At 38.6% G+C, this 23,795-nt stretch overlaps 1 protein-coding gene across 1 annotated transcript; it reads right to left on the reverse strand.

Annotated features, from left to right (window-relative positions):
• Positions 1 to 18,072: 18,072 nt before the first annotated feature.
• LOC109421236 (nematocyst expressed protein 4-like) lies at positions 18,073 to 19,428 on the reverse strand. Its single transcript, XM_019695719.3, has 2 exons — positions 19,175 to 19,428; positions 18,073 to 19,106 (listed from the first exon to the last, which is right to left on the reverse strand). The coding sequence occupies exons 1-2, from the start codon at positions 19,178 to 19,180 to the stop codon at positions 18,333 to 18,335; spliced, it is 780 nt and encodes a 259-aa protein (XP_019551264.3). The 5' UTR covers positions 19,181 to 19,428; the 3' UTR covers positions 18,073 to 18,332.
• Between the last annotated feature and the right edge of the window lie 4,367 nt (positions 19,429 to 23,795).

Raw genomic sequence — 23,795 nt, forward strand, 5'->3', positions numbered from 1 at the left:
TTAGGCCAACAACCTATTGTTTCCGAAACCCAAAAAAAAAAACGTTACTGAATCCGAAAATGAAAGATTATGAACTGATTCAACGGCAACGACTTTTAGCGCGAAACAACGGACAACAATTGAAACTTGGAATGGATTAACCCTAGGCCAGCAGGGTAAACTGGCACAACTAGCCAATGAGGCATGTCGTATGAAGCTTGAAATCCCAGGACTGAGCGAAGTCCGTTGGCCGAACTTTGGAGAATACAGATTGGCGTCGGGTCAAATTCTGCTATACTCTGGCCTACGATGTGAACACGTGGCCATCGTGGAGTTGGTTTCCTGCTCGGCGCTCACGCCTACGCTGCGCTCATAAAGTGGGAACCTATTAATGAGAGGATAATTGTAGCCAGATTTAGAACACGGGTTTGAAACCTTACCATGATCCAATGTTACGCGCCAACCGATGCTGCCGAATTGTGAGATAAAGAGCATTACAGTCAACTGAATGCTGTCGTGGATACGACTCCGAAAGGTGATATCAGGATCCTCATGGGCGACTTCAACGCGAAGGTTGGTTCTGACAACTCGGACTATGAGGATTAGCACATCATGGGACACCATGGTCTCAGAGAAATGAGCGAAAACGGAGAGCTGTTTGCAGAGTTTTGTCGCAACAATGACATGGTGATTGGGGGATCGCTCTTTCCTCATCGACCAGTGCACAAAGTGACATGGGTTTTCCGTGATGGCGTCACGGAAAATCAAATCGAACAGAACTGCATCAGCCGAAAATGGAGACGGAGCCTTCTTGATGTGCGGAACAAACGTAGCGCCGACATTGCGTCCGACCATCGGCGAGATCCGACTGCGCATTGCCAGGATCCTTCGGGATGGCTACTAGAGTTCCGTCGGGGATTGCACCTGGAATTCGATTAGCGATTCTTTCTTAGAATTCTTTTGGGGATTCTTCCAGAAATTTCTTCGGGGACGCCTCCTGAAAATTCTTCGGAGATTTCTCCTGGAAATCTTTCAAGGATTCCTCATGGAATTCGTTCGGGGATTTCTTTTGAAAATTTTTCGGGGATTTCTATTGAAAATCCATTGGTGAATTTTCTTCAAAATCATTCGGGAATTTCTCCCGAAATTTCCTCCTGGAGTGGCTTCAGGGAATCCCTGAAATCCTGGAATTTCCCGAAATTCCGTTTGGGGTTCCTACTGAAATTTATTTAAGGACTCCTCCTGGACTTCCTTTGAAGATAACTTTCGGGAATTTCTCCTCTAATTCGTTTGGGGGATTGTTCCTGGAATTCTTTCGGGGATTCCTACGTGTACTTCTTCGAGGATTCGCTGATGAAAGGTTCCCCCTGGATCCCCGTTCGGGGACTTTTCTTGAAAATCCTTCGGGGATTTCTACTGGAGTTTCTGCAAGGATTCCTCCTGGAATTCTTTCGAGGATTTCTCCTGGACCTTCTTCAGAAAATCCTTCTGGGATTCGATCGGGGATTCCTCCTGGAATTCTATCGAGGACTACTTCTGGAAGCCCTTCGAAGATTCTTCCTGGATTTCCTTCTGGGATTCTTCCTGGAATTCCAGAAGGATTTCCTGAACAAGGTCCGGGAGAAATCCTCGAACGAATTCCCATAGGAATCCCTGCAGAAATTCCAGTAGGAATCTCCAAAGGATTTTCAAGAAAAGTCCCAGAACGGGGATCATGGGGATATCTTTCATCAGCAGGAATCCCCGAAAAAAAATATGTTGGAATCCCCGAAAGAATTCCAGGAACAACCGTCCGAACGAATTTGAGGAGAAATTCACATAAGAACTCCAGGAAGAACTCCCGAAGGACTTTCAGGAGTATTCCTTGATGGAATTTCAGGAGGAATCCCAGAAGAAAGTTCTGAAGGAATCCCCGAAGGAAGTCCAGGAGGAGTCCTCGAATAAATTTCAGATGGAATCCCAAAAAGAATTCCAGGAAATTCCAGGAATTTAGAGATTCCCTGAAGTCATCCCAGGAGGAAATTCTAGGAGGAATCTTCGAAAAATTTAAAAAAAAATTCCCGAAGAATTTTCAAAAGAAATCCCCGAACGAAAAGATTTTCAGGAAGAGTCCCCGAAAAAATTACAAAAGGAATCCCTGAAGATTTCCAGGAAGATTTCCAGAAGTAATCCCCGAAGAAATTTCAGGACGTCTCCCCGAAAGAATTTCAGGAGGAATTCCCCAAAGAATTCCAACAACCTACTGTTTCCGAAACCCAAAAAAAAAAAAACGTTACTGAAACCGAAAATTAAAGATTATGAACTGATTCAACGGCAACGACTTTTAGCGTGAAACATCGGACAAGAATTGGAACTTGGAATGTATTAACCCTAGCTCAGCAGGGTAAACTGGCACAACTAGCCAATGAGGCATGCCGTATGAAGCTTGAGATCCTAGGACTGAGCGAAGTCTGTTGGCCGAACTTTGGAGAACACAGATTGGCGTCAGGTCAAATTCTGCTATACTCTGGCCTACGATGTGAACACGTGGCCATCGTGGAGTTGGTTTCCTGCTCGGCGCTCACGCCCATGCTGCGCTCATAAAGTGGGAACCTATTAATGAGAGGATAATTGTAGCCAGATTTAGAACACGGGTTTGCAACCTTACCATGATCCAACGTTACGCGCCAACCGATGCTGCCGAATTGTGAGATAAAGAGAACTTTTACAGTCAACTGAATGCTGTCGTGGATAAGACTCCGAAAGGTGATATCAGGATCCTCATGGGCGACTTCAACGCGAATGTTGGTTCTGACAACTCCGACTATGAGCACATCATGGGACGCCATGGTCTCGGAGAAATGAGCGAAAACGGAGAGCTGTTTGCAGAGTTTTGTCGCAACAATGACATGGTGATTGGGGAATCGCTCTTTCCTCATCGACCAGTGCACAAAATGACATGGGTTTCCCGTGATGGCGTCACGGAAAATCAAATCGAACATAACTGCATCAGCCGAAAATGGAGACGGAGCCTTCTTGATGTGCGGAACAAACGTAGTGCCGACATTGCGTCCGACCATCATCTTCTTATCGGCGAGATCCGACTGCGCATTGCCAGGATCCAGCGACAGGACAGGACAGGAGGATAAAATCGGGCGCCGATTCAACACACGCCGACTGGAAGACGCTGCGGTGAAAAGGTCCGTCGTTGAGGAGCTATAAGTAACCGTGTTGCGAATATTCCGGAAGGTGGAAGCGTAGAAGACCAATGGAGCACCATCAAGAACACCTTCATCGCCACCGGAGAGAATAATTTGGGTGAGCTACACACCCAGAGAAAGCAGTGGATCACATGTGATGATGCCTGGAGGAGGATAGAGGAGCGAAGGAACGCCAAAGCCACGGTAGAGCGAGCAAAAACACGAGGAGCCAAAGCCGTAGCTCGTCAGCGCTATTCGGCTCACGGATGTCATTCGCCGCACGATGCTGGAAATCAATGTATAGAGCTTGTTTTATCCCGCTCATAAATAGATGTCCAAAGTTTTGTTTTTTTTTTCTTTTAATTTGATGAAATGCAATGAAACCCAAAATAAAAGTTTGATGAAAATGTGTTTGTCGTGTTTTTTAGAATGTAAACAAAAACAGGATACTGCACGTTGAACCACGCGCATGGTAATCTGAACAATATTACGATGATTATGTTTACAATGCTGTTTTCCACACACATGGTAAAATGATTCATGAAAACAAATTCCAAAATACCATAAAATTTAATCATAAAGGGACAACTTAAAGTTTACCCAGCACATTATGTGACTTTCTTGTAGAACTGGCATAGCCGCACAAGTTTTTCATATACCATATTGTCAGGTTCAGCTTTTGAAACGAGCTGAACTGTCGTGTGCGGCATACTTGTCCCATGTGTCTATGGGAATCCCTATTAACACGGCAGTGAAGGTGTTGGAATCTGGATACAGTAGTTTTTCAGTTTTATCGCGATCAAAAAAAATTTTACCGTGATATAAACGAAACCGTGAATTTGTTGAAACGAGAAAAAAATGTAAAATTTTTATTCAAAATCGTTCAGCTGCAAAATATATGAGTCGTAGTTCACATTTTTAACAGTTTTGGTGGACTGGGTAATGCTGTATTGGTTTTCTATTGATTTCGGAATGTTTTAGAACAATTGTGATAAAAACGAAACGAAAATCGTGATAAAATCGAATAGAAAACCGTGAATTTGGGCGAGTAGTGATTAAAACGACTAGTGATAAAACCGAAACGCCACTGTATATCGAAATGATATTTTCAGCACTGACTCCCACAAGTTAACATAAGCTAAAACGAATTGATGTAGGGTGGGATTGAGGTTACTCCCAGTTACTCACTGAGTAACTAGCTCTTGGGATAATGTTTTTCGACTCCTAGTATGAGTGCCCTCGCAATTAAACAACCTTTTTTTTTTTTTTCTTTTTTTCATGTAAGAAAATAGCTTTTCAGTGAAATTAGGAATTGTTTTCGCCGTACCGTAAATCGTCTAGAATTCCTCCGTAATTTTTCAATAGAATATTTTGGAAAATCTAGCTAGCATTACACTGTTGAAAATGCTTTGTGCACAACAGGACATGTGCTCGATGAACAAATTGAGATTTGAATTATGAAAAGAAATCCGGTGAGACTCGAACTCACGACTCCCAATTCGCTAGACGAGCGCTTCTATTCCTTCAAGCTACGGAGTCACTCAACCATCTCCGCCACCAGCAGGCCTAGAACTGAACTCGATTCCACAGTCGCACATGGTTATCTTCTTTTCTTGCTTGCATTGCTTTTGAAAATGTTTAGTTCAGAAGCCCTTTAAAAAAAAAAACTCTGTCATCAAAGCCTGCGCAGAACTCCTTCAGGAGTTCTTTCATTGCTGATTTTTTTTGATCGAATCCTGAATATTATAAGTTCTTAATTTGCTTTGGAAATAATTTCGCCAGAAATTAAATCATGAACTTTTCCCAAGACTTTCCCATTAAATCTTCCTTGGATTCCAACCGCTATTGCTCTGTGGTTTCCGTAATTAAATCCTTCAGGAATTCTTCCACACACTTCTTCAAAAATTCTTACAAAGTCTCCTTCGTAAAATATTCCTGCGATTCTTCTTGGAGATTCTCCCTAACATTCTCAATGTGATTTCTCCATAAACATGTCAAATGATTCCAAGTTCAAGGAAATCTTGTATGGATTTCTTCAGAATTTACTCCAAGAATTCGATCAAGGTTTCTTCGAGATACTCTTTTGTCGGTTCTTAAAATGTCTTTCAAGGATTCTTGAAGACCTTTCTTCGCGGCTTCCTTTAGATTTTCTTCATGATTTTCTCCAGAATTTTCTCCAAAAATTCTTTAATGTTTATGGGTTTCTTATGAAACTCTACCAGGACTTACCAAAGAAATTCTTGTAGGGATTCATTTACAGAATTATTCGGAAATTACTACAAAAGTTTTCAAAATTTTCTGCAGTGATTCATGTAGAAACTCTTCCAAAGATTGTTTCATGAATTCTTCCAGGAAGTTCTCCAGAGATTCCTACAGAGATTCATTCACGGTTTTTTCATGAAGTCCACCAGATGTTTGTATAGAAACTTCTTCAGAAGTTCATACAGAAAGTTATGCATGAATTCCTCCAGGGGTTCTTGCATTATTACTTTCAGCGATTAGGGCAAGAATTCCTCCAAAGATTCACATTTCCGAAAAAAAATAGATATTTCTAGGATTTGCTTTTTTAAGAATCTGTTGAGAAATTGTAGGAATTTTCCTTTAAGGAAATGCCGTATAAATTTCTGGGAAAATACATGGAGAATATTTGAAGGAATTCCTGAACAATTTCTTGTGGAAACCACTAAAGAAATCGAAAATAAAAGAATTTCGAATAATCATTCGAATATTCGAAAGAATATTTGAAAAAATAACTAAAAGAGCTGGAGTACCCTCGTCAGTTATTTATAGAAAAACTTCTTGAAAAATGCTAAGAAACACAATCTAAAGTAATGTCAGCAGGCATTGTTGAGAGAATCCTTGAAAAAAAAACATGAATGAAGGAAAGTCTGGATAATTCCAAATCAATCCTTGGAGGAACTTTCAGACGAATCTTTGGAGAATTTTCTATGGGGACTTTTGAATAAATTCCGATAAAATGCCCGAATAAATGGAACCTCTGAAGGAACCTCTGGAGAAATTCAAGCAATCATTTCTAAAAATCATCAGAATTTCTAACAAATTTTTGAGAAAACAAAATCAGGAAATTGCATATTTTGAAGAAACGTTTGGACGAATTCCTTGAGAAATTTTTTGAAGATATTTCGAGAAAAGTTTTTGAGCAGTCCCAAAGGAGAAAAAACTTACAATATTTCTGGAAGATTTTTTTCAGAAAAAGTTGAAGGATTACATGGAGAAATAGAAGCATAAGCATACAGGGCGAGGCCAAAATGTTTGGGATATTCATTTTTTTCTGTCAGAAACATGCTGTAACTTTCCATAGAGCGCATCAAAAATTCTTAAAATTTTACTGTTTGTCAAACTGTTGTAAGTATATGCATCATTGGTACAAATTTGAGCTTGATTGGATAAGAAGCTAGAACCGTTCTAGTAAAACACTTGTTCTGTGGACTCTGAGGAGATTCTCAAAATCTGTTTAGCAAACCCGTGGTTGTTGTTGTGGTAAGCTTTCAGCTAAAATAAACGTTTAATTTAATTATTTCCACCAAATGTTCTCGTCAAAGGCATACATACAATTTTTGGTGAACCCTCGAGTTCCAAAGTCCGGTTACGATACGGTCGATAGCGTATAGCGACTATGCTGGGTTAAATTAAGGTTGGTTTAATTGCCCGTTCGTATTGCTTCTTAGCATTAAATGATTACTTACTGGCTCGGAGATTCGTAGCCTAGCCTATCGAATTCAGTGCTGGGAGTAGAGGGTCTTGCCCGGGATTTCCCGGGACAAAAATCCAGGGAAATCCCGGGATCTAAAAATCCCGAATCCCGGGATATTTTCCCGAAATTCCCGGGATTTCCCGAAAATTTTGAAAATGATAATTGTGTGATTTACTAAAAAATGATTATTTACTATTAAATTGTAGTGTAAATGTATGTATGTAAATGTGTAAATGTGTAAATTGTAGTCAAAAAATTTTTGACGATGTCGTGAATTTATTTTCTTGTAAAAGTCCAAGAAAAAAATCTTTCAAAAACTCAGAAGAAGAATCGTCGGAGAAAATACATTTGGAAATTTCGAAGAAATTTGTAAGAAAGTTTTTGGATCTTTTCCAGCAAAAGGCATTTTGCATTGAAGTTTTTTTCAGAAATTTATCCATGGATTTATGGCAAAAAATAGAGATAAAAGCACAATCCAATTATGAGACCAAACTTTTCTCTGCTGTGATTTTAATAACATCCCAAAGCATAACGTATCACCGTGCATGTTTGTTCCGGTAATAATGCAATACTATAAAATTATAATAAAAAAATTACAATTTGTTTCAAAAATAACAAGAAAACATCTGAAGATATAATTTTGTCAAATATGTCGAAATAAAGCAGCGGAATTTCTAGATGGGTTTCTCGACTAAACACGATTTAGCAAGAAAAATTTTCAGGAGGTTTAAAAGCATCTCTTATGGATTTCTTGCTAAAATTTATAGTGGCGAACTCACTTCTGGAAAAAGCCACTAAAATGAAAAAAAAATGAAAGAATTTTTCAAAGAACTTATATGAGATTCTTCGCAATATGTTTAAAGATTCTCTAAGAAGTTTCACACCACCCACCTTGAATAACTCTGATTTTTTTCTGTCATATGCTTTGTAGATTCCATGATGTGTTTCACTATAAAATCTAATCTAAATTCCAACAGTTTTACATGAATTTATTTAAAAATTCAATTGTTTTTTTTTTTACTATTCTGCCAAAATTCTGATTTATTGTTTTTTTCATGTAAAAGTTTTATTTATTTTTTTATTCAGTTTCTCTTTTAAGGGTAAATTTTAACATTTACTCTGCCAGATTAATTCTCAAATTTGCGCTTAAAAATAAGGAGTGACCTCATCGATTCAGGATGCTTACATGCTTTAAATGTCTCAAGATAAATTATTAGGTTTTTGTCTGATAATTTCATTAGCAATCTCTAAACAAATCCTACCTTAAGCTTCGATAGGCATGGATTTTAATTACCCATGATAGCTTATTCCGGAAACAGATGAGTGTTTTTTCTAGAAGTTTTCATACTTTTTTGAGGCTTCCAGTTTTCTATTCACAATTAAATGAGGCATTTTTCGGATTAGAAAGATGACTTCATATTCTTATATTCATACCCATTTATTTGGTGTCCATATAACCTTATAATATAAGATTAAGGCTGAACTACCCCCCTTTCCAGAAAAAAAAAGTCCCAGCTTTGTCGTTATCGCAATCCTCTGATTATGAAATAGGATAGAAACGAGGACAAGAATTACGAAAGGTACACATACTTTACGTAAAATTAAAACCAATTTTTGTCAATTTTGTTCTACGCTGGGGCTATTAGATAGTGTAGTTGTGAATATCATTTCTATTAATTGATCGAACATAATAGAGCATGTTTTGGAATTCGTTCCATTCATTTTTTATCGGTTTTGTAAAAATTAGAATTTTTCCCGGGATCCCGGGAAATCCCGGGATTTAGAAAATAAAAATCCCGAATCCCGGGATTTTTTTCGGTCCGGGAAACAAGACCCTCTAGCTGGGAGTATCTTGTGTCGGTAGATAAAGTGAGTTTGATCTAAATTTAAGCGATTACATATTAGAATTCAACAGGTTGCTGTAAGGCCACATATGTTACCTGCATGTAGTACTAACTAGGATGAATTCACTAATTTAGCGTTAAGTAACTATTGCATGAGATCCAGAAAAATGCTTAGACTAACTTAGAAATAGTAGAAATAAGCTCGAAAGTACAATTCACTTGGTTTTTAATAATTTAGGATAGAAACTAGTTGTAATGCACTTTATCTGTTGCGTGGAAATCGCTGTATCATTGTTGACATTAGACAGTCATTCATAGGGAACCTGCGATACAGTTTTATTGTTCTCCCTTACGTCTACGCTTATGATCGTTCGGCTGCTTTGTTGACCGGCCACAGTTGAACCGCAACGAGGGGTCTCGTCGTGACAACACTAAAACTTATTTTTGAAGTGTCATATCTTAGATACCAGTGAACCGAATTAAATGGAATTTTGATCGTCCAACAGCAATATATTAAAGCTTGGAAAGTATTTGAAATGCGGGTATTTTTTGAACGTTGAAAAAAAAGTTATGATGCATTGCAGGCCTGTGCACAGGGTTTTTTTCTAATCCCGCCAAAAGGTGGAGGGGCGCCTAGTGTATGAAGCGTCGGTAATGGGGGGGGGATTAACACCCAAACCACCAAGACCACACCCCCCCCCTCCCTTGTGCACAGTCTTGATGCATTGGCTCTTTTTGGGTCTTTCCCAAAAAATGTATTTTTTTATATCAATGTCATTAATTGCAAGGATTGATATCCAAAGATTTTTTATTTCCCGAGCAACCCGCGTGTCATATAATAGTTACGGCAGCGCAAGTTTTGGTTGTTCAGAAGGTAATTTGACGTAGTTTAAACACAATGTTAGAATTACGTCAAATTTACTTCTATACAACCAACACTTGCTCTAACGTAACTCTTATATAACATGTGTGTAGCTTGAGTTCTGTTCTCAATACAATCCATAATAAGATGTACCAGAGCCTATTTGGATTGAAGGAAGAACACATTAAGTAATTTTTGTGTGGTAGGTATTGCAAATATGACTTATTTTCCTTTATATGAGTGAAAATTTACAACCGCTATAACTTTATTCATCGTGAGAAAATATTACATTTTATGTGCCGCAAAGGTTCAGCTTATTGGACGCAGTTAAAAATTTCATTCAATTCGGTTATCTGGTTTCCGATATATGACAGATCAAAAATTTGTTGTCTAAAACATAGTATTTTATCGAAACGGTTATAGCTTCGCGAAAGATTAACCAATCAAGCTCAAATTTGTACCAATGATGCATATATAATAGGGTAACAAACAGTCAAAATTTGATAAGTTTTGATGCACTCTACGAAAAGTTACAGCATGTTGAACTTTTTTTGAGAGAGAAATAAAAGTTGCCTATCCCAAACAATTTGGCCACCCTCTGTAGCTAGCGATCTTTGAAGGACTTCCCTAAAGAATCCCTTAATGAATTCATAAAGGAATCTCAGGAGGAATTTCTGAAAAAGAAACCGTGTGCCAATTTCAATATGAACCTATACTGAAATGTCTCATGGAAAATTCCTGGAGGAATCTCTGGAAAATTTTCTAAAAAATGCATGGACAGGAATATATTAAAAGGGATGCCCAGAAGAATATTTTGAGCAAGTGTTACTCACACAAATCTGGAAAGTCCTATGTCGCAACTTCACGTTGCGCCGCACCATACATCCAAACACCTCAAGAATGCGAACCTTTCAATATCATACCCCGACGAAAGCCTCTACTGTAGATATACAGCCTTGTAGTAGAATGTCATGTCAGGTAGCTATTGATATAGAAGAAGCGTCAACTATTGTCAGATAGGAAAAACATGCAAGTAACGTTGGAAGGCGGTGTGCGGTGTAAATCCCGATTAGTTAGTTAAAATTTGCTTAAAATTTACTATTTTTCTACTTAATATTAATGTCTTTTTACGTATTACAGTTAAAATTCTTAATACTAAGTGAATTTGCTTATCCTAGACTAAAAGTGAACTAAAAAACAACACAAATAGTACGGCGTAGGAATCACAGGTTAGTTTCTATGCTGTTGATACGAAAGTAGAAAATTCTCTAAAAATTAAACTTAATTATACAGCCTTTATCCGTGAAATCTTCCCGAAACGGTAGTAAACGTGTGACAAACTAAAAACACGTTCAATTCAGGTAACCTGGATATTGTGATCTTGTAATACTAAACCTAACATGAAATTTGTAACTTGTAGCAAGCTCTCATCCGATCTTGAAGTTAAACGCAATACCGAGAACACAGAAGAGATACTAAACGTGAGTAAACCTTTTTTTTATAAAGATATTTGAATTAGACTTACACAAAGAAACCAAAACTTAAAACCAATATGTACAACATAAAACAAAAAAATGTACAACACTTTGCCTATGATTATCTACTCCATAGGAATTTTTTAACGTTGTCCCAAATAAACTACGTTCAGAAAATTGGACATCTGTCTCTTTTTCGTTGCAATTGCAACATCCTACGAGAATCTTCTTTCAGCAACAAATCCTAAAACTTTTGATAAATCCTAAAAGGATCCCAAAAGGAATTTCTATCGGTGTCACAGTAAGTGATCGTAAATAATTTTCTTGAAATTTGAAGAAATATTACACAAGTTTACAGCATTTTTGAACTCGGTAAGCTGATGATTATTTATGGTGTAGAATTATGCCCTGATTTCGAAAACGCGAAAGAAAAGAAATACAGTAGAGCGGAAAATTTTTCGACTTTCCATACAAGGTTGATGATTTGAAATCGATTGTTGTTCAATTTTTAAGCAATGTCGCTCACTTTATCCATCTCATTCTCCGTAATCAATACTCCGATTGAGCTATTTTTTTACTGTAACTCGGCTATTTACATATATCATATATATCAAATGAACGTTGAGAAAGAATTTTTAATTGTTTTTTCTTATTGAAGAAAAAATACATTTCTTAACCCTTCAGGACGCGTGCTGTTGTAAAAAGTATAACACTACCAAAAAACCTCGCTGGTCGTAGCACGAGCGCAGTGCAGTTTCGGTTGCTTGATGGCGCGCGTTCTGGAAGGTTAATAAACTTTGATCGTTCACAGAAGTTCACGACTTTCGTTTTTTTTTTTGAAAACTAGTGTTATTGCTCACCTCATGAAAAGAATTTATGCAAGAATGTGTCTGCCATATGCATGCATATTAGTTTTTTCGTTTTTTCATATTCTCGAGACCAAAAGATCTACCTGTTTTGTTTTATCTGAAAGTTCGACTTCCTATGAAATGATTGAGTATCTACAACTTCATCAACTATGTTTGCAGTGATCATATTATGCTACGAAAATTTCAACCGAAATGCCTTTTCAATCCAGATGGGGAATCCATTCGCCACACATTAGGCCCACAAAAAATAGAGCTTTTTAAAAGCAATAGTAAAATACTGCAATACCGCGCCACAAGTTGGGATAAGTGCTCGTGTCTTGTGTTGATATTTCTTCAAATCCGCCCACACCATTGCTCCCGACCCGATCAAGCGGCCTACCAGATTGGGTTCGAAAATCAGAATTGCAACACACTAGGTACCTAGTGATCGACTTTGCCGGCACCCAGAACCAACAGCAGTCGGGCGGCAGTTGCAGTGTGGTGCAATTCAAACCGGGACTCCAAATGGTGCAATATGTTGAGATATGCATAAGGAAAATCGCTCGATTGCATTGTTGGTCAATCTCCGCAGTTGGACAAGCCGTGGTGGAGTGCCGCCCGTAGACTTCAACTCCTATTTGGCTAACAACGATTCGATTGGCTGGTATTTGATCTTGTTTGGGGTCTTGGCCGTAACGAACGTGACGTGTGGGTCGGTTCGATTCCGCCTGTAGCAGCTTCGAACGCTTGTCTTCAGCTAGAATCGCTCAATGCATATAGCTATTATCGTTCATTAGGCCTTCTTTCGACTGTTGCACTGTTTGCTTGCAATTAAAGTCATTTGTTCTTGATTAACATGTTGGCAGCCGCTGCACGATTCGATGCATTAAAATCACACCAAAGGCTTACTGCACTGCTAGTATGTGGTTCGGTTTCAATTAGTCTCCTTACGGTAGGCTTTGTGTCACCAAAGCATCACCATTCATAAGAAATTTTGTCATCAAATGGTGTTAATGTTGCCGCACTTCCCTTTTGTTAAACCCTTAGGAAATAGAATGCTCGCCGCTTCCACCCACTTACTCGTACTTAGCTTGTTATATGGTAATTAATCATCCTAAAGTTGCCTCTACAAGTGCACACCTTCGTCGTCGTTTTCCGTACGTCCACCAGTCTGTCGGTCAGTACCTACCAGCAGTTTACGAACCGCGATCTCGATCACAAAGCGGAACCCATAAAATGCAGACAGGTTGCAGGCAAAACTAGCTACAGAAACCGCACGATCTCTGCCGCTGTGCTGATCGGTGCTCGCGCTCCAGTTGAGGAGGTCTTGGAGGCGGCACGCGCACACTTCTCGCGCTTCTCGAATCTGCGAATGGTCGTCGTGATCGCGTCGTCGCCAAGTGTCTCGCTCGCGTGCGCTGTTCAGCGGAAGGCGTGTACAGTACAACGAGGAAAACAAAGACATAACAGCTGTGAACTCGGTGGTCGTTGGTGCTCCTACTTTATGTACCTAGCGCAGTTGGATAGTAGATTGCGGTTGTAATTGGTCGTGATTGGAGGTGCGTTTAATATGCGATACAGTTTTCTATCTTCAAGATCAATGTCAAATATCAGATGTGGTGCAAGTGAGGCATTTTGCCTTGAAGTTTTTTTCTGCCATATTTAAAAATAATACCATATTTTGTTCTACTCCTACTTAAATTGAACGCATTCCACATTTTAACAATGTTTTTATCATTGAATTTGTCACTAGTTTAAAATATTGTACAATTGTAACAGTTGTTCAAAACGGTGTTTCCAGGTAAACTTTTGCGTCCGTGTTATTTCCTTTGCTCGAAGAAAAGTGAAAAAGGAGTCATAATTTGACTTATTAAATGTTTGAACGCACATGTATTGGAAAACTTATGCTATTATCAGTGTTTTATAAAACCTGATAGAATAGAACAGCTATACTTTTCTAGCGTTTATAAGTCATTATTGAAGATAGTTAGCCATAGCTATTCATTGACATTTTTCTAGGAATTCCTTTAGAAAAATCTCAAAAGATTCTTCATAAGTTTCTCCAGGGATTGCTTCATAAATTCCTTTCTAAAAGAAATCTTTCAGAAATTGTTTTGTTGATTCCTGAGATTTTCTTAGTTATTCTATCAGCAATTATTACTAAATTTATTCTCTGTTATTTCTCCACACATATTTCAAGAAATTTTTAAAAGAATTGATGACACTTCAATTCATTGAATTATGTTCCTTCGGGAATTTCTTCAGCGATTCCTTCAAGAGTTGCCACAGTAATTTCCTTTTCTAAAATTTCTGCAAGGCTTTCTTCATAAATTCTTCTTAAATTACTTAAGAAGCTGTTTTTGGGAAGTTAAACTAATAATCGTTCCAGCAATCGTACTTACAAGAAATATTTCTGATAATTACTCCAGAGGATCCCCCCAAGAGAGTACTTCTAGTGACTCATTCAGAAAAATCCCCAAAGATCCATGTTCAAGAATTTCACCACAAGCTTTCCACGAATAAATTCCTAGAATTCCTCTTATTTTTATGAAATTCCAGGAATTTGCCCTCAAGAATTTCTTTACGAATTACTCCAGAGATCACTTAAGATATTTCTGCAGAGAATTTCGTCCAGGAACCCAATCAGTAAATTTTCAGGGATTTCATCAAGGAATATGCAAAAGTAGGTCCTGGAGTTCTTTCAGAAATTCCTTAAGAAACTTTTTTGACAACACTTCGGAGAAAAATCCCTTCTGGAATCTGTGCAGGAATACCAGTAGACATCTCGGAAGGAATAATTGGAACCATTTAAAAATAAATAGTTGTAAGAATTTCTGCAGTTATTCCTAAAGATTTTTTCAAAGAAATTTCTAAAAATAAAACACAAGATCATTTGAAGAAACTATTTCGGAAGGAATTCATAAAGAAATTTAGGAATGAATTCGTGGATTATTTTTTGAAAGAATCTCTGGATAATTATCTAGAGGCACATAGAGTTATCTGGAGGCACATGAAATACTTTTGCAAAGACCTGTAGAGAGATATATAAAAAAAACCCTGTAAAAATTTTCCAAAAATATTTTTAAAGACATTTCTGATATTCCTTATGAAATCTGTAAAAAAATCGAAAAAAAATAATGACAAAAAAACTGTAGGAACACAGGGAAAAACTTCTGACAGATTCTCTTTATGAATTTCTGAGAGAATTTACATTGGGATCCATAGAAAAACTCCCCAAGAAATATTTAGAAGGTTTCCTTAAGAAATTGCAGAAAAGTTTCTATAATATTAGAAAAAAATTGAGAAGCAATTATTGGATGAATTTCAAATGAAATCCACGGAAAAATTGTAGAAACTTTCGCAGAAATCCCCGAAAGATTTTTAAAGAAATATCTGAAAAAAAAACAGAAGTTCAATTGAACATGATGAATTGATCAATTAATGATCTATGCTAAAATTCTTGAAGAAGTCCTTAAAATACAGAAGTCATTCATTTCATTTATTAAGTTCAACATCAAATTCATGATAACACTGAATCAACAATTTGACGCCATAATACTCGATTTCGGATACTCGGCGAACCCAACGCTCGCCAGATCACGCTCCACCTAGTCCGCCAATCGTGCTCTCTGCGCTCCACGCCTTCTTGTGTCCACCGTATCCGTCTGGCTTTAGCCACTTTCTGGATATTGGGTTCAGCGTAGAGTGTAGCGAGCTCGTGGTTCATCCTTCTCCGCCACACAACGTTCTCCTGCACGCCGCCAAAGATCGTTCTTAGCACGCGTCGCACGAAAACTCCGAGTGCTTGAAGGTCCTCCTCGAGTATCGTTCATGTCTCGTGTCCGTAGAGAACCACCGGTCTTATTAGCGTCTAGTACATGGTACATTTGGTGCGAGGAAGAATCTTTTTTGACCGCAATTTCTTCTGGAGCCCGTAGTAGACACGACTTCCACTGATGATGCGCCTCACGCCTCACGGCTCACGGCTCACGTTTTTGCCAGCCGTTAGCAAAGAAAACGTGGAAAAATTCCACAAAGAGTTCCACAAGCAACTTCTGTAGAAATTTTCAATAAAATGCCTCCAGAAATTCCAGGAGACATTCGTGGAAGAATAACTGGAGGAGTATCTGGAGGCATCGCAACGAAATTTTTGAAAGAATCTTTGGAAGAATTTTCGAAAGAATTTCTAGAAAAATCTTTGGAAAACGCGCTTTACGTGACTCCTGAAGAATTAATTGAGAAATTAAAAATCAAACAGGGAGAAGTCTTCTAATAAGGTTACTGGACGATTTCAAGAAAATACCAATAGACGTATATCTGAAAAAAAAAATCCTCTTTGATATATCTTAAAAAAAAGAAAAACTTTTGTAAATATTCTTGGAAAAATCTCGTAAGAAAATTGAGAAAAAAGATAATATTCTAGAGATATTTCTGAAGACATTTTTTATGAAATTTGTAAAGAAAATTCTGAAAAAGTTTTTGGAGAAAAATGCTGGTCAAGCACAAGGAAAAAGTTCTGAAAGATTCTCTTCAATTTACATTGAAATCCATTGATAAACTGTGCAAGAAATCTTTGGAAGATTTCCTGAAGAAATTGCTGGAAAAATTTCAAATTGAATCCACGAAAAAAGTGTAGGGATTTCAATAGGAATCCCTGGAGGATTTTTAGAAAAATTTCTAAAAAAAAATCACAGAAGTTCAATTGTAGATATTCTACGCTGAAATTCCTGAAGAAATCCTTAAAATACAGAGGAAGCCTCTACAACTAATTCTGAGAAGTTCATGGAAACATTTCAGAAAGAATCCGTGGACAAATTTCTGGAAGAATTCCGGAAAGAGCTTTTGAAAAAATTTCCAGGTATTTAACTTTAGAAATTTTAGGAGGCATTTTTGGAAGAATCTCCCAAAAATATCTGGAGGCATCGCAACGAAATTTCTGAAAGAATCTTTGGAAGAATTTCTGAAACAATTCTTAGAAAAATTCTTTTGAAAACGCTTGGCGGGACTCGTGAAGAATTCATTGAGAAATTCAAAAACAAACAGGGAGAAGTCTTCTAATCACCTTTCAAGAAAGTACCAATAGAATAGGCGTATATTTAAAAAAGTTCTCATTGAAATATTTGAAACAGGAAATTTATTTGGTAATATTCTTGGGAAAATTTCTATAGAAAATTACAGGAATCCCTGAAGAATTTTCTAAGGTATTTCGGAAAAAAAATCACAGAAGATCAATTGAAGATATTCCATGCTGATCCTTAAAATACAAAATAACTCTTTGAAGCTATTTCAGAAGGAGTCCATGAAGACATGTCAGAAAGATTCTGTAAATAAATTTCGTAAGGAATTCCAGAAGGAACTTTTGAAGAAATTTCCAGTTTAATACTTCCAGAAATTCCAGGAGGCATTCATGGAAAAATTCCTGGAGGAATATCTGGAGGCATTGATCCGAAATTTTTGAAGAAATCTAAGGAAGAATATCTGAAAGAATTGCTAAATGAACTCCTTGGAAAAAGCTTGGCGGAACTCGTGAAGAATTAATTAAGAAACAAACCTGAAGAAGTCCTCTAATAAGGTTACTGGAGGATTTCAAGAAATCACCTATGAAGTAGACGTATTTCTGAAAAAAATCTTCTTTAACATATCTAAAAAATAACACTTAGAAAAACTTTTGTGAAGATTCTTGAGAAAATCTCCATAGAAATTTCTAAAAAAAAAAATATTAAAATGGCCAGAAATTGTTTTTTTAGAAATACCTAAACCTGGCGGAACACAAGAAAAAAGAATTTCTGAGGAAATTTAGATAACAATCCATGGAAAAACTCCTCAAGAAATCTTTGGAAGATTCCTGAAGAAATCGCTGAAAAGTTTTCTGAAAGTTTACATATAAGAAAGAATATGAGAAGTAATCCCTGGACGAATCTCAGAAAGAATCAACGGAAAACTTGTAGGCATTTCTGCAGAAATCTCTGAAGGATTTTAAAAAGAATTCCTGAAAAAATACAGAAGATCAATTGAAGATACTGCATGCTGAAGTTCCCGAAGAAATCCTTAAAATACAGAAGAAATTTCTGGAGCAGGCGTAATGGGTGATTTCTCGGTTACCGGCGGAAGTTGCACAAATGGTAAAGATGATCTGGTGGCGTTGTAATAATGAGCAATGAGCATAAATATGAAGAAGTAGATATTGTTAATCTAATAAAAAAAAAACGGCATAGTGCATTGGACTAACTGCGTCACATGGATGCTGGCAGGGGATTATAATATTCTGTTGAAAACAAGCGTGTGAGAAGAAAAGCTTTTGGAATCATTGATAAACTATTTGAAATATTCTATCATTTATTGTACCTTCATAACATAACTTATAGATCTAAATTACAAGTCAATTTTTGGCAATCACTGCCCTCCTCATAGAACAACGCTCGCAACGGATCTATTGCTTTCCCGCATCCATAGCACGAACCGGCGCCGCATGGCCACTCACCACTTTGTAGTCCTTACCGTGCCCGGGAAGCGAAGCGGTATGAACCGTATCGCCACTGACGGCTTCGTATCGGGCAGCCTGTTGCGGGTTGGCCACCGCTACGCCCGCTGCTGCCGGTGTTGATACGTACATTCCATACGCAGAACCATAGGCTTGGTTGTTGTTGTTGCTGTTCACGTACGGTGTACTGACCGGTTTGGGAAGACCGTTGACTCCCTGGGGAGGGACGCTGGCCGGTTGTAGAAGCTGTTGGGGCTGTGTGAACTGTTGAGTTTGGTAGTTGACGAAAGGTACGGACGCAGGATTCGGTTGAGGCGCTCCATATTGGATAGCTTGTGGCTGTAGAACCGGATGCACAGCTGGTTGGAAAGGACTAGGGAACTGAGGGAAGAATTGTGGGAACTGTGGGAAGCCGGGGAATTGAGGATAGGCTGGGTTGGGGTAAGCTGGGTGGGGGTAGGCAGCGATGGGATACTGGTATGGCAGAGGAGCGAAGTTGTTGTACGGAGTTTGTGGTGGCAGGGTTTGTTGAGGTAATGGCGTGGCACTAGGATAAGGCTGGTAACCGTAGAATCCGTCCGGAGCTACGTTGAACGGTGTCAATGGCTGGACTGGCGGGTATTCTTGCTGTTCTACTTGCGGTAGAATGGGACCAGGAGGGGGCACTTGGACGACACTTTGTGCCGTCACACTGACCACAAGGGCCAAAATCGATGCTATGATCTAGGAAAATAAAACGTGAACCTTGAGTTAACGACGGCTGCTACTACCAAACCACATTCCAAACGTACCTTCATCGCCTTCCGTATATGTACTCCTCCAGATATCCGCAGTGTGTTCGATCGAAGTCTCAAATGTAATGTGATTGATATCCTCGACCCCGCAACAACTTTTATAGATATTAAAACAAAAATTTGAACCGATGTCCCCCGATCGGTCGGTTTCGGGTCAAATTTTCTGACGATCGTCGCGACTTTTCCACCAGTTAAAGGTGTCGTATTTCCAAGTGAAGCCCAAGGCCATTTGCTGTGCCTCTATATCATCATCCAGCAGAATGAACGGTTCTCTGGCAGAAAATTCGGTGGTCATCGGTTCGACACGCCTTTGTTTTTTTGGTAAGTATACGACTAATTCAATTTATCAACCGCGTTTTTGGCACCAAGTCTCAGTGGATCGGCGTGCCTTGAGCTCAGTCAAGTGTGACCAATGATTGCCGACTTGCGATCATGTTCCATTGTGGCTTCATTTTCGTTGTATATATTTATTTTTAAATCACTGTCTGAGCAAATCATTTGATTCCTGCGATAACCCAGAACGCATGGAGGAAAGAGTAATAGGATAAGTGACCGCGAATATTTTTTTTATGATTCCACTAGATTCAATTCATCATGTAACTGATCTGTGAAACAAATTTTATAAAGAGGCAGGCATAGAAAGACGACCGGGCTTCAGGATGGTTAAAAATACGGTATTTTTTCACACTGACCACAAACATTTTATCTTAGCTTACCTTGTCGACTATAAAGTTACTTTTCTGTTAACTGCAGCGTCCGGTAATTCCACCAGAACACGGATTTTTTTTTCACCAAATTTCATCTCTCAATTTGTCAATTAGAAACATTTCGTACCTGCTAGGGTAATTCGCCAATTGTTGAACGGTTAGTACTGACATTTTTGTTTACGTTTATTTTTCCATGCATAATTCCACTTTAGTTGAAAAAAATCCAGTGAACGTCCAGATCCACTCGTATACTTCCCATTGAATTTAAATTCCCTTTAATTCCATTTTCTAAGAGAAAATAGAACATTTGTATGGGAAGTCTGTTACCCAAATGTTGAACGCTTCCTTAAGCTAGCTCATCCTAATGTTGGACGATTCTCGCTAATTGTTGAACGGTTTAAGCTTTGTTCGTAATTGATGACGTATAACCCGACATCAACCTATCATTGACCTGTTTCTATTTCGGCTACCAAACCTAACATAGAGCCAGTGATGCCAGATGAATTTCTGTATCACTCGTTCAAATATCTGTATCCCATACAAAATTTGGGTGAAAAATCTGTATCCTATACAAATGTAATATCTGTATTCCATACAGACGCAATCTGTATAGAGGCTCAAAAATCTGTATAATACAGATAAATCTGTATAAATGCAAAGAGTCCACAGTTATCCGACGTGTGTCCAACAGTGGTCCAACATTTGATAAAATTTGATCCAAATTTGACCCGACATCCGATAATTTTTCACTCTGGTGGAATTTTTCCATGTTTTTCGTGTTTTGTAGTCAGTAAAAAAAAATAAACCTGGAAAAAAAAAAAATTTTTTTCGTGTTTTGTGGCTAGTAAGCCGGGCTGAGTCGATAAGGAGATCGTCCAACATAGCTATGGTCCTCACAAGTTTCTACCTCATGCTTCCACGGATCAAGCGATAGCAAAGACCGCCAGCTAAGAGTTGTGTGCTTAGCTGGTAGTGCAGCCTGGGCACTGTTGTCCTTCTGATTTCAGCTAGATTGAGGAGGTACGTCCCGAGCGTCTGTTCACCAAGGAGGTGCGGCTCAAACAGCGTCTGTTCTGGCATGCAGCGGCTGAGTATGAAATGCTGTATTGCGTCAGCTATACCTTTCTTAGAGATACGACTGTGATAGTTGATTCGGGGTAATGCCTTCCAGTCTCTTTTAATTAAAAACGGATTCTTAACGGATTCTAATTAAAAGAGACTGGAAGCCATTACCCCGAGTCAGCTATACCTAAGAAGGCAGCCCCTTCAACGCAATGTAGGCAGCGCGGCCCCGGTAAGGCAGCCTGCTGAAAACCTTCAAACACCCAGAAAAGCAATAGTAGAGTAAACAAATTGATACAACGGCAACAGACCTGGGTCTGCCGGATGGCAACGAATAAAGGACAACGATTGGAAAGTTTGATCTTGGAACGTGAGAACTTTGAATGAACCCGCACGTGTTGGGCTCCTGGCTCGTGAACTGCAGAATGTCGGCGTTAATGCGGCTGCTATCCAGGAGACACGCTGGCCCAAAACTGGAGAACGTGAATTCCGAGCGGTGGATCCCATCGTCAACACTTCATTCAAGTACCACATCTACTACAGCGGCAGCGATAAGGCAGAACGCGGAGTTGGCTTTATAGTGATCGGGAAACAGATGAAGCGAGTTATTTGTAGGAAGCCGATAAACGACCGAATCTGTGTGTTGAGGATGAAGGGCAAGTTCTTCAACTACAGCCTGATCAGCATCTATGCGCCAACGAACGACAAACCCGATTTCATGAAGGATGAGTTCTATGAGAGCCTTGATAAGGCCTACGGAGAGTGCCCAAAACAAGATGTCAAAATAGTCATCGGAGATGCAAATGCGCAGATCGGCAGAGAAAGTTTCTTTCGGCCTGTCATTGGAACGGAAAGCCTTCATTCTGTTACCAACGATAATGGTCTGCGCCTTGTGACATTCGCTGCTGTTAGATGGAAGGCAATCAGCAGTACCTACTTCGCACGTAAGTATATCCGAAATAACACCTGGCGACACCCGAGTGGTGACACTTGCTCCCAGATAGACCACGTGCTGGTCGACGGGCGACATTTTTTGGACGTCATAGATGTGAGGTCCTACAGAGGTCCGAACATTGACTCGGATCATTATCTAGTAGCCGCAAAAATTCAGGCGCAATTATCCAGCGTACAAGTTCAAGAAACAACAGGACGATGCGTTTCAATATCCATCGCTTGTCAGCCGAAGGGGTTGCTGCACAGTATCATTAGAAGCTACACGAGAGGATAGGAGAGACCAACGGATCTGGAGATATCAACAGCTTATGGGGAGTTATCCACGAAGCAGTGACAACAACAGCGCAATGGTAATGGTTCCCGAGCAGAGGGGAATATCAAATTAATAACTACGAAATCACAAAACCTGTTTTTATATCTTGTTTTGTTATTATTGAATTATCAAGGCATTACGTTTCCATAACATGTTTTGTTGGACAATCTTATTTTGTTATGACCAAGCAATTGGTATGCAGCCCTTGAATAACATTTCAACATTACATTCTGTTGTGGAACAAGTTTGGTTATTATTGTATTATTGAGAGTGCACAAATACTTTATGGTATTGCTATCTAAACTAAAACAAATTTTGAAACAAAACCTACGTCATTCTACAACGTTATTTACGGCATTTGAGGGAAAGCAACTGCATATTCACTCATCAATTTGTCTTCCTCTTCCATTTATCATTACATCCAAACTGAGACAAAGTGCATACCCCATATCACTAACTAGTATTCCGTGGGAAAAAGTTTGCATAATGCACCAGAACGATTTTTTGAAAAGTGCGCAAAGTTAGGCCCTAGGTGCGCAAAGTATGGTACGCTTACGGTATCACATTTGATAAGAGGTGTGGTATATTACGTGACATGGAGGTGCTGTAATGTGTACAAAACAAAGTCCCTGCTGGGCGGCGCGAGGTTTTGCTAAATTTCTGAAATTGACTGAGTTGTAGCTGAAAAGTACCCAAAATACCAGCCACTGCCCAAGTGGCGCAGTACCCTGCATACATCTAAACGAGAATATAGCAGAACATAGCAGAAGAAGAACGATGGTGTTTTGAAAAATCCTATCCCTATCACACAGGAGAAGATTTTAAAATGCCTCTATAAAATCTAAAACAAAATCTAATTAAAAACGGTTTCATGTACGGTGTAAGACTTTGGACGGACTACATATTGAACGTATAAATTTAAATTTAACATTTTTTTCCTGGTAAGGTACTTAATTTGTACCAATCACCAATTGGGTTTTTAAATTAAGAATAATATATTGATTTTTTGATTTTATTCGAAAGAGCACTTTTTTATAAGCCAGTATGATTTTTTTCAGATTTTTTAAACTTTATTTTGATACCTAAATTCAATTACAAAAAGATTTTTTGAAATCACCTTTTGACAGCTGGGCAACTGCTTGACAGCTCCGCCCAGTACGAAATGCGACGAGGGGTGATTCGACAAATCGCTCCCGTACAAACTTTAAATCGATTTTTAAATAGGTTCCCGGGTACCAAAGTTCATGAAAATTTGGATTTCGGCTCAGTTTGGCATGTAGATTGTGAATATGGAATTATCTCAACACCACTAAAGAAGCCAATTGCAGCTGGTTTATGGAAAATTCTACGTGTATGGCAATTCAGTAACAAATTTTGAAAACGACGTATAATCAATGCTACACCATTGATTATACGTCGTTTTCAAAATTTGTTACTGAATTCAGGTTTTTTCTTAACTCACGATGACCAGATCGGTTCAGTCGGATTTGTTTTTGATGGAAAAAATAAATCTGGATCAAATGAGATCAATATTGTCAAAATCAAAGAAAATTTATCGCAGATATAACCATTACATAGTTTA

This window comes from Aedes albopictus, chromosome 2 (genome assembly GCF_035046485.1).
Source record: "Aedes albopictus strain Foshan chromosome 2, AalbF5, whole genome shotgun sequence".
In the NCBI taxonomy this organism is placed as follows: Eukaryota; Metazoa; Arthropoda; class Insecta; order Diptera; family Culicidae; genus Aedes; species Aedes albopictus.